This window comes from Solea senegalensis, linkage group LG14 (genome assembly GCF_019176455.1).
Source record: "Solea senegalensis isolate Sse05_10M linkage group LG14, IFAPA_SoseM_1, whole genome shotgun sequence".
Classification (NCBI taxonomy): domain Eukaryota; kingdom Metazoa; phylum Chordata; class Actinopteri; order Pleuronectiformes; family Soleidae; genus Solea; species Solea senegalensis.
In genome coordinates, this window is record NC_058034.1 from 16,860,354 (window position 1) to 16,871,482 (window position 11,129).

Consider the following 11,129-nt stretch of genomic DNA (forward strand, 5'->3'; position numbering starts at 1 on the left):
TACTTAGTAGAATATTCTATTTCTGCCAATAAACCACCACTGAAACCAGAGTCGGAGGAAGAAACTGACAGCAAAGACACTGTAGTAACTAACTGACACCGGAAGATGGCAGTGGTGCTACTACACGGATGTAATCTGCCGTCAAAGCCGCAAGAAGAAGAAGAAGAAGAAGAAGAAGAAGAAGAAGCCGTAAATGAATCGTCACGACACGTTCTATCGGCTTTACGACTGTTTTGGAGGCTCATTCAAAATGGAGTAGCATCTCGAGTAGCAACACGATCTAAAGTGACCTAGTTTCAGTAGCTCTCTTTACTTCAACTGGAGCCGCCTCCGTTCTAACGCAGTGACCGCAGCACAATGTCAGAAGAAAAGAAGCCGAGTTCTATGGGGTTTTTCTCCAGCTACGATGATTTGAGCGACAGCAGCGACTCGGACGACGACGAGGGAGACGCTCAGAAAAAGCGCCAGGGAACAGAGGCTGCGGGAGGCGAAGGCGAGTCTTCTCAACACGGGACCAAACGAGGGGCCGGCGGGGCTCCCTTACCCAAACCCGACGAGCTCTTCAGATCCGTTTCCAAGCCCACTTTTCTCTACAACCCGCTGAATAAGCAGATAGACTGGGACAGCCTTGCTGTTAAAGCCCCTGAAGAGGTACACTCATTATGTCTATACACAACAATAGGGTTTCCTGTGTGATACAGTACTTTGGCTTTGACTTAGTTGTGGGAATCACAGGGTACATCACCACACGATACGCGATACATGGTTCACCATACCAATGATACAATAATACCACGATACACCAATCAGTGTAATCGGTGTATTGCAAGACAAGCATATAGCAACACATCCCTATCTGTGTAACTGAAGAAAGCAAAACGTCTGTGAATATTTATAAGTGCAGGATTTCTCTATTTATTCACAGCGCAGAGAACAAACTGCATAAAGTTTGTGTATTGAATGTGGACGGGGAATCTTCTGCCCAAGTTTACCTCATTAATTTGAGCAGCCACTTTAAGGAAACTGGCAGGAACTATTTACTTTAGAGTGCCTACATTTGATGATTAAAATATTGGTATTTGCCCTGGCGTATCAATTATCACACTGCACGAGGATGGACAACAATATATCACCAAATCTATATTTGGATCCACCCTTACTTAGTTATCTCTTAACTGGTTTAACATTGTAACTAATATTAACTTTAATGTTCACCCTGCATCAGCTTTGATATTATTATATTATTATTAGTATATACATCAGTGTCCCAGAAGGGAAGATAATAATTATTCTATCTACCCTGTTTCCCTCTCTATTGGAGTGATCTAGATGATGTTTATCCAACATTATCTTTTTTTCCATTACATGAAGCCTGTCAAAGAGTTCAAGCCATGGAAGACAAATGCAGTGCCCCCTCCTGAGAGCTACGCTGCAGAGCCAGAGAGGAAGAAGGGACCTCCTCCAGGAATGGACATGGCTATCAAATGGTCCAATGTGTACGAGGACAACGGACAAGATGCACCACAACCTTTCACGGGCAAAGCCATGTTCCTACCCGAAGAGGAGCAACCCGTAGACTCAGGTCAGTCCTGCAGGGAAATGACACGATGGAGTTTTACACTGTAATGCTCGTATCAAGAAACTGATGAAAGTATTTCTGCCATTGACTTCAACAGGTGTTTACTAGAACTTTCACTTAATGTTTAGAGTGCTGTTCATAGTTTTAGACGAACAATGGCAGGTAAACTCTAGATTAAACATATCAAATAGTAACATTTGATGTGCAATAACTTGATGATATTACTGGAAAATGTTGATATGAATACTTTAGCTCGGCGTAGTATCATTCTGCTTTGGGTTCATTGCTCACATAGATCTTTGACAGGGAGTAGCCTATGCAGAGACTGAAACAAATAAACATTTTTTCCAGTCCAACAATATGGTTTTATTAAGCATATTAATGCCCCTACTCTAATCAACAACATCCCTAACTATTTATTACAGTAATTGGAGTTTGAGGGTGTAACAGTAAGATGAGGGATTTCAGTCGAGTAAAGTGATAAAATTGTCTTCTCGTTATAACGAGAAAACATCGTATCCCGTTATAACGTGATAGTTTCTCGTTATAACGAGAAAACATCTTATCTCGAAATAATGTGATAGTTTGTCGTTATAACGAGATAGTTTCTCGTAGAACAAGAAAACAATGTTATCTCGAAATAACGTGATAGTTTCTCGTTATAACAAGAAAACATTTTATCTCGTTAGAACGTGATAGTTTCTCATTATAACAAGATAGTTTCTCGTTAGAACAAGAAAACAATCTTATCTCGAAATAACGTGATAGTTTCTCGTTATAACGAGAAAACATTTTATCTCGTTAGAACGTGATAGTTTCTCATTATAACAAGATAGTTTCTCGTAGAACAAGAAAACAATCTTATCTCGAAATAACGTGATAGTTTCTCGTTATAACGAGAAAACATTTTATCTCGTTAGAACGTGATAGTTTCTCAGTATAACAAGATAGTTTCTCGTTATAACACTACTAATAATACTAAGCACCCCACTATTTTTGTATGTGTGGCAGCATTACGCTTCGGTAAAAACATGGAATCTCATTGTGATATATTGGTGTTTAATTTTGCAATATTTATGTTGCACATGTTTATATTGTGATGATGGTAAATGTTCAATATATTGGACTATAAGACTTAAAACAGGCTTCTGATTTTGCTGATTGGCTCCATATAACAAAGATAATCATTAAAATTGAATCATTTTGGTTTGTGGAAAAAGCATGGCAATTGAGAACATCATCATTTCCAGGTTAGGTAAACACGTTTTCTGACTTTTTAACGGACCGAAAAAGTGCTAAGCCCTAATTATATCTTTTTTTTGGTCATAAGTGTGGGTTTACAATTATCATAAGAGAAACACAAAAAATGAGACTTGCATTGGCTTTGTCACCATTATCTATCTATTGTTGTCTTTAAATTCTGGGATGTACAATAATTCAGAGCTAATTATTTTCCATTCTCCCTCACCCCAAACCCTCCAATCCACCACTAACCTCTGGTGATTAGATGGGGAATCAGACCAGCTCTCTCCCTCCTCCAAGAAGCGTCGAGTGGAGACCTTCAGGCAGAAGGAGAAGAGGAAGAGAGAAATGGGACAGGCCACTTCTGACAAGAACTTTGTTGAGGAGGAGAAAAGGATCCTCAGGCAAAAGATAGAGTGAGACCTGAACTGTCTGCCAACAGGGCATGGCTTCTAATTTAAACATTTTAACTTTGCAGTGATCATTCACCAACATCTGCAGTGGTTAGGAAGGTAGTGACCATTTCACCTACACTTTAATGTTGACGTACTGTAATTTGCGAAATCCTAGTGTTTTCAAACGACTGTCAGCACATGTGTGAACGAAAAGCTTTGCATCAGCATGTTTTCAGGCAAAGTTCAGTCTTACTGATAAGATTTCAACCTAAGATCTTGTATTCTGGCAACTCTGGACAATGATTTTCCAAAGGATAGAGAGAATTATGGTGTTTTACTGTCTGGGTCGTCATTTTATAAATCTGTTATTGTGGACTCACCAACTCTCCACAGACACTGAGATGAGGGTTACAGGTTTACATTGTGCCTAGATTGGCATTACATTTGCTTTACTTTTATAATGTGTAGTTTAGACAACTGGGTAAAATGAGATCTGTTCTATTATTCTGTCTGATTTCTCTTGCCCCGGTATCCCTCCACTTGGATTAGTATAACCATAAAAAATGAGTAAAGTCTAAAGTAAAACGCAAAGCATTCTGCTGTGATATATTAAACATTAGGTGTGGTCTGTTGGTTTGGTCTCTTTCTACGACTCAAAAAAAAGACAAAATGCTGTGTTGGTTTAATTTGCGTTTTGTGTAGTTTGTCTTGTATTTTGCTAAACCTCTATTTATGCTGAACTCTGACTGTTTTTGTTTGTTTTAAATGACAATAAATATGTTGAAATATATTTTCAACTAAAAGTGGAAAAAGTGAACTTGTCACAGTAGGAAATGCGGTTGTTACTAATAACATTCTCAAGACCCTGACACCAAAGCAGCTAAATGGAATTAATCCATTATTCATTTATTTATTTTAACCTTTTTTTCCTGCCATGACATGTCAAACTGATAAAGTCGCATTACTTTTTTTTTTAAAACAATTGGCTTGTACTTCCAACATATGGGCACTAGATGGCGTCCTTGAGCTACACTAGAATTCCCTCCCTGAATGCGAGGAATGGTGAATTCTGCTGCACACTGTGGGGCAGCTAAATAACTATCAGGGTCTGTGTAGAGACAGCAAAGGAGCAAGAGATGGATGGTCTTTGATTTGGGTGTGTGTCTTATCTCAGTTCCCTTTCGATTCTGTACTGTTTCTTGTAATATGTATTATCTGTGAAATCAGCTTCCCTGTATATGTTTTTTTTCTGTCATTACAATGGAGTATTGAAGCATTGTACTGTTTTAAGTTTCCGTCAGTCTTCTTGTTGAATGGAGAATTTTATAGCTTTGTTTTCAGTGAGATATTAAAAGAAAATCGCATACAAACAAATAAAAGCAAGGAGAAATATTTTAATGGAAGAAGTTGTTCTGTGAGCATTTTAAAAGACGTTATTCAAATGAGTTCAAACACTTTTCTTCATTTCAGCTCCACACGACTCTCTGTGTTTCTCAGTATTGTGGCGTTTGGATTTGGGCGACATGCCAGCACTGCACACAGGAAGTGATTAGTTTGATGTCGACACGGACGGAGGTAACGGCAATATTGTGCTAGTTATGCAAGGCGACTTTAAAGTGGTTGGTGTGACTCGAAACGTGAAGATAGAAACGTTTCAAATGTGAATTCTACTTCTCCAAATAACATCATTCAGCAGTTTGTTGGTAAACATGCTTATCACCCTTGCCTGCCCCTGAGCTGCTGCTGTATCCACACACGCTCCCTTAATCTAGTCTTTTCCAGATGGAGGCAGCATAAACATGATGGTCCATCATTTCTACTTGCATAGACCAAGTAGAGGCAGAATAATGACTCTTTTTAATTTTTCTTTTTAAAGCAGACAAAGTTAAACACTGTAGCTTTTAGCATCTTTGAAATGATCCTTGTTAAAATTCAGAAAATACATCTTAAAATGTCTCAAACGTAATGCTTTTCCAAGACTTGGAAGGTGTGAAAAGTTTGTACTTTGCAGCCGTTTAGTGATCAGAGGACCTCCCAGCCTATCTGTCATCACGGGTTGACATGAAATAGTGGTAAAAATGCTTCTGATAAAATTCCAGCCCCCAGGTATGTGCCTGGCCTTGTCTGAAATGCGTAACTGGTCCTGCACAACAGCAGCGGCAGCAGCAGCAGAGTGATTTTATCAGCCATGTTTATGAACAAATGACTCCCCTTTCTGTGCCGGGTGTATGATCACTGGCCAGCGAGGTCACTCCCATCAACTTGGGCACATTTCCCAAAAGACGTGCTTTTATTATACAGCGCAGTGCAAACGTCTCAGTGACGTAGAATTGCCATCGTTTACTTATTTACTGTTTGTGTTATTGAAATCATGTTAATGAGAGGAAAGCATTTTTGTCACCTCATTGGCTGTCATACATGTCTTGTATAAAATACCTAAAAAGTATCTTACTAGAAAATGACTTTGGTAGAAGTTGAAGTCCCTTTTTTAATATTACTTAATTCAAAGTCTTGAAGTACATGACATTTATTGTACTTAAGTATAAGAAGTTAGGGTTGAGCCATGGTGGCTCAGTGGTAGGGCAAGTTGTCTTTCAACTGGAAATTTGCAGTGTGTGAATGGAAAAACTAGTGTAAAGCAGCTCATCAAGACTAGAACATCTCTATATAAATACAGACCATTACCAACTCTTTGGATTTTATTTGGTAGTAACAAAGATGGTGAGAAGAAATGTAGTGGAGTAAAAGTAAAAGTGGATAGATATATAAAAAATCAAAGTAAAGTACAAATATGTGAATTTTGCACTTAAGTACAGAAACAAAGTATTTGTACTTTGTTACTTTACAACACTGCGTTGTAGACCTCAGCACAACCAGCTCTGGTAAAAACAGTGAGACTTAATGTATACATACATTGTTAAGTGTTTGTTGTGCGTATGTGACTCCAACTGTGACTTAATCAAATTGAAAGAGTTTGCCAGTAATGCAAGGATGTGTCAGTCACGGCAGCCGTTAATCACCGTGACTTTTACTCGGTGGGAGGTCAGGACCTTTATAAATGATGGTGACCACTGACCATAAAGACATGTTTACGGAGCTGGCTGCCTACAGCTGCCTCTATCTGACTTATATGACATTTTCACACAGTCGGAAACAAAATGTCGCTGCTTTTATGCAAATGCTAATCAGGCTGTTGTCTGGTGAGACACGGGGAGGCCAACTTATTCAACAACAGTCAATTTCTGTTCCACAAGAGTTACAGAAGGTCGCCAACACATGGATTATTAAATTTATCTACAGCTTATAGGCTGATGTTTAAAAAGTATCAATTCTATCATTAGTTTTTATTATTATTATCATTAGAAAAATATCAGGTGGTCAAGACGCCCTCCTAAGTCAGTAGACCTAATTTTATCATTTGCATTATTACCTTAAATAATAGTTGTCTTGACAGTATTTTATCAAAAACACAGAGGCTAACTACAGGTACAATGAGAAATCATTAATAAATCACTGGGGGCCAGAAATGCCTGTGATGAATAAGTGAAAATTACTTGTGAGTCCAGTGCGTAAGAGTTAGTGGTGTTTAATAGTGAGACTGCAAATTGTGCAAACGGAGGTGAAGTCAGCACAATTTCTGCATGCCACAAAAAGTTTGAGTACAAAATCATTTTATCTTTGATTGTTTTTTGAACGTCTTATTCATGCTATTCTCATGAACTCACTGCTCATCTTTTAACAGATGCACATAAACGAGAGCACATTATCTCCACCCGTTCCTTCACTGGCTCACTTTAGGATAAATTTAAAGATTTTATTTGTTTTCAAATCTTTTTTATGGATTAACATGCGTGTGCATTCCGAGCTTTTAAAACCATATGTTCCCTCAGGGTCGCTGAGGTCCAAAGATTAGCAGCTCTTAGTCGTCCCCAGTATACGCATGAAAACCTGGGTAATTGCTCCTGAATTATAGAATGAGCTCTCTCTCCTCATGTTAGGAAAAGTCTCTACTCTTATTTGTTTTTAAAACTCATCTTAAAACTAAATTTCACTCCTTGGCCCCGTTGTTTTTGATTGTTTTTTCTTTTATTGTTCTTTTTTTTATATATATATGTTGTCTGTTTTTAAGTATTTTTAATTCAGTGTGCTTTGTTAAACTTTTGCCATATAAATAAGGCTATATTGGAAGTGTGTCAGAGAACCACAGTGGCCTTCACATACCAGAAAGTGTGTTGTTCTTCTTTATTTGTGTAGTAAGCTTCCAATCCAGAACTTGAAACACAAGGCTTAACCCTAACCCTGAGGCTGCGGAAGCCAAGCAATTTTAATTTTAAAGTGGTTATACACTTACACGGAAAACAAAAATCAGCGTCGCACAGTGAACCTTTAATGAATGAATCTGGTTTGATAGTCATCAGTTATATCAACACACTCACTGACTTCTACAGTCTTCACTCACGCTTGGATATTTTCTCGAGGCAAACAGTTGCTTTTCACACCAGGAATCCTGCCGATCGTGTGAAACAGATGTTCTGCAGAGGAGCTGCAGACAAACGCACCACTGTAACCTGACATTTGAGCTTTCACCTCAGATTAGAAGCATGTTGACAGGGAGTTTATCTGCGTACAGTATGTGGTTGTATCGAAATCATACCTTTTTTTTAGGGGGGGAGAATACTGTCGAAAGAGGATCAAAGTTACAGCTCAAACCGGGAACCATGGTCCATGTAAGTAAACCACAGGTTCTTCTTTCTTGGTTTCATATTGAGCATGGAGAATTTGGAATTTTCCAAATGAGGCTCAGACAGAAATATAATATTACAATTTACACTAACAATGCGGTGGAGGCCGCTGATTGCGGCTGCATATTTCTAAAAAGCTCCCCCCTTGTTTAAAGCTGACACGTCTCCATTCGTCCATGCCACCCATGAACATTTGAAAAGTGACATCAGCTCCTCAGAAAGGAAGATTACCAGTTTATCAAGACTGGGAATTTACAAAACACAAACCTTTAAACCGTTTAAATTGAAGATTTAAGGTTATTGTTAAATGTCTTGCGCTACCAAGAATGAATTCAACTTCAGACTCGTTTTTTTTAATTTATTTTTATCATGTATTTCCTGTGTGCATTGAATTTACTTTGGCAAAAAGATAGTTGTAATTGCCGTGATTGAAGACCTGCCTTCATGAGTGGAAAGTAGCTCACATAGACGTGTTACATAACTTACATAACATAAATAATCCTCAGTGGGTTGAGGAAATAATCTGCGAGCTCTTAAACTGCGAGCTCTACAAGATTAATAGTTTTGCACAACTTAAGTATATGTAAATATTTTGTCTTTTGAAGAAATTGTATATTTATGAAGTCAAATAAGTCCATTTCTGCATATTCTTACAAAGGTTTTGACCACTCATCAACGTGGTCATCGACCCAGTGGTTCAGTTATCACGCAGACGTTAAGATAAACTCTTCAGACCGAATATTTCAGGCTGACCACTTGATGAATGCCCTCAGAGGAAAGGACGATGTACAGAGATGATACAAAACAGTAGCATGAGACAAGCAGTCTGACCTCTTGTCTTGATAAACACGTCACAAGTTGTCTGTTGATAAGAGTATGCAGGAGACACAAAGACAGTGTGTGTGTGTGTGTGTGTATGGGGCAGTCAGCTAACCTGGCTGCTGGTCAGTAATGACGGAGATACTATCTTTGTGGATCCTGTTATCTTGACCCACGTTCTGTGCTTTTCCCAGCTACACACAAGTGTTTACAGTGAGCTGTGTAGGTCAGTGTGTACACACAGATTTCTCCTGCTCCGCCTCCTCCTCCTCTTCAGGGAAGATCTGGGTCGCTGCAACAAAACAGAACGTGTGTCAAAATGCTTCTGATGGATCAAAAATCAGTTTATAATCACGCAGACTTTACCCAGGGTCACGTTTTACCACGTGGATTTACCACTTAATGTTGGATAGTGACAAATCAACCATTGATGAGTGCGATGAACGTTGGCAAAAAGCTTTAAAAAAAAATCACTTTTGTGATTCGGACTACTCAGTTTTATTCTGCGTCTTCTAACAACAATCACAGATGTTCCTGGCAACGTGAAATTTAGGTTAATATGTCCCACTATCTCAGTCAGGTTTACACTATTCAACAAGATAAGAGATTATTTGGTTTCTTTAAACGTCAGGATCTTCTGTTTGCTTGCACCGACGCAAACCCTGTTTGTTTTCGTATGAATAATTTAAAGGCATTGTGCACTTTGTTTAATATATCACAGCCAGCACAGCTAGTTAGCTTAGCATAGAGATTTGAAACAAGCTGCTGAAATAACTCCGTCCGAAGGAAATAACTAATAACCCTGTTTGCTTGCACCAACTCAAATACAAATGCAATCAACATTGTTTGTTGTCATATGAATAATTTAAAGGCATTATGCACTTTGTTTAATATACCACGGCCAGCACAGCTAGCTTATCTTAGCTTAGCACAGAGATTTGAAACTAGCTTCGAAAAATAACTAATCTAAACTATCTAAAGGAAATAACTAACAACAAGATATTTTAAGATCTATATTTTCTTTGTTTATTCTTTCAAAAAATTAAGCAGTTTATAGTGTGTTTTGTGCTGGACTGTTGAAATATTCTTTTATTTTCACTGCCTATTGTAAATATATCGCTTAAATGAAGCTTAACGCTTTAGTTTTAGTGTCTAATTACTGTCTGAATAACTTTGACACCCTGGTGAGACTTAACTTGTGGGGATGGAACTCCTCCGTATTAAAATTTGTTTTAAAAATAATAATAATTGAAAAAAAAAGATAATTAGTGCCTGAACAAATATTGCTGTTAAACAAAATGATACATCATTTGATTCCATACAAAACCCATGTTTTGCATCCATGTCTTTTACAACACACGGATGAATGTAAGTGCAGTGGGGCACAAAAAGAGTTTCTTTTGGATTTTTCTTCTCCAGTAGTAAAATATGAGTGAACGGCTACGGCAATAATGTGACTCTGGAACGTAAAGCAGCAGGCTCTTGGCAACGCTGTGCTGACAGAGATCATCCAGTATAATTTATACCCTGAGAAAGGCTTATGTCCAAGGACATAAATTTAGTTGCGGTGTGCACTGAAAAAAAAAAAAGAGGGAAGGCCCATAAACCGGCTGTGACCGAGCGAGAGAGTCAGAGACACAGAGAGAGGGAACAATGGGCGGCCATCAGGAGGAGAGCCCCAACAGCTGCACAGCCCCACATCACAACACACACTCACAAATGTGCATGCACATACACACACACACACACACACACACTCTACTTCACTTTCTCTCTCAGTCACACACACACACACACACACACACACACACACACACAGACACAATCAGTTTTCTTTCACAGAGTCTCTCTGGTCAGGCCTTCTGAAAGCAGGCCAGCTAAGCAGATGTTCTGCCACTGCCTTCACAAAGGGCGCAAGTGACTGGTGGAGGAAAAAGAAAGAAAAAAAAAAAGAGAAAAAGGAGACAAGCTTCCTATTTTTTTTTTTCTCGAGTCAGCACGCATGCAGGGCAACTCCTGTCCACGTCCAAATGACAGCATCTTGTAACTTATATAACATCCTGATACTTACATAAATGTATTTAAGCATTCTAAATGACATTATGTGAATATTATTTTACTATTACTGAGACATTTCTGCATAAAGGTTTCCATTTAGGACTTGATCCAGGCAGAAAGTTTTAAATATTGTTAAAATAAAACATACTGAAAAAAAATAGATCCAAACAAGATTAAAAAAAAATAAAATTATTATATTTATTGCTACCATAACTTTGCAGCTTAGAAGGGGACCACATGGGTAGATAAAATTGATGGATAAATGTTTGAAACTACTGGCCTAAGAGAAGGTTT

The 11,129-nt window shown here is 38.3% G+C and overlaps 1 protein-coding gene across 1 annotated transcript; it reads left to right on the forward strand.

Moving 5' to 3' along the window:
* The first annotated feature begins 214 nt into the window (after positions 1–214).
* On the forward strand, positions 215–4,494 carry lg14h1orf52 (linkage group 14 C1orf52 homolog). Its single transcript, XM_044043225.1, has 3 exons — positions 215–651; positions 1,372–1,582; positions 3,087–4,494. Exons 1-3 carry the CDS (start codon positions 358–360, stop codon positions 3,239–3,241), a joined length of 660 nt encoding a protein of 219 aa, XP_043899160.1. The 5' UTR covers positions 215–357; the 3' UTR covers positions 3,242–4,494.
* Positions 4,495–11,129: the final 6,635 nt, after the last annotated feature.

Bases quoted from the DNA above. Each gene is read 5' to 3' on its own strand.
- lg14h1orf52 (XM_044043225.1), top strand. From the start codon at position 358: ATGTCAGAAGAAAAGAAGCCGAGTTCTATGGGGTTTTTCTCCAGCTAC. The intron at 652-1,371 runs GTACACTCATTA...CATTACATGAAG, and splicing joins CTGTTAAAGCCCCTGAAGAG to CCTGTCAAAGAGTTCAAGCC. The intron at 1,583-3,086 runs GTCAGTCCTGCA...TCTGGTGATTAG, and splicing joins GGAGCAACCCGTAGACTCAG to ATGGGGAATCAGACCAGCTC.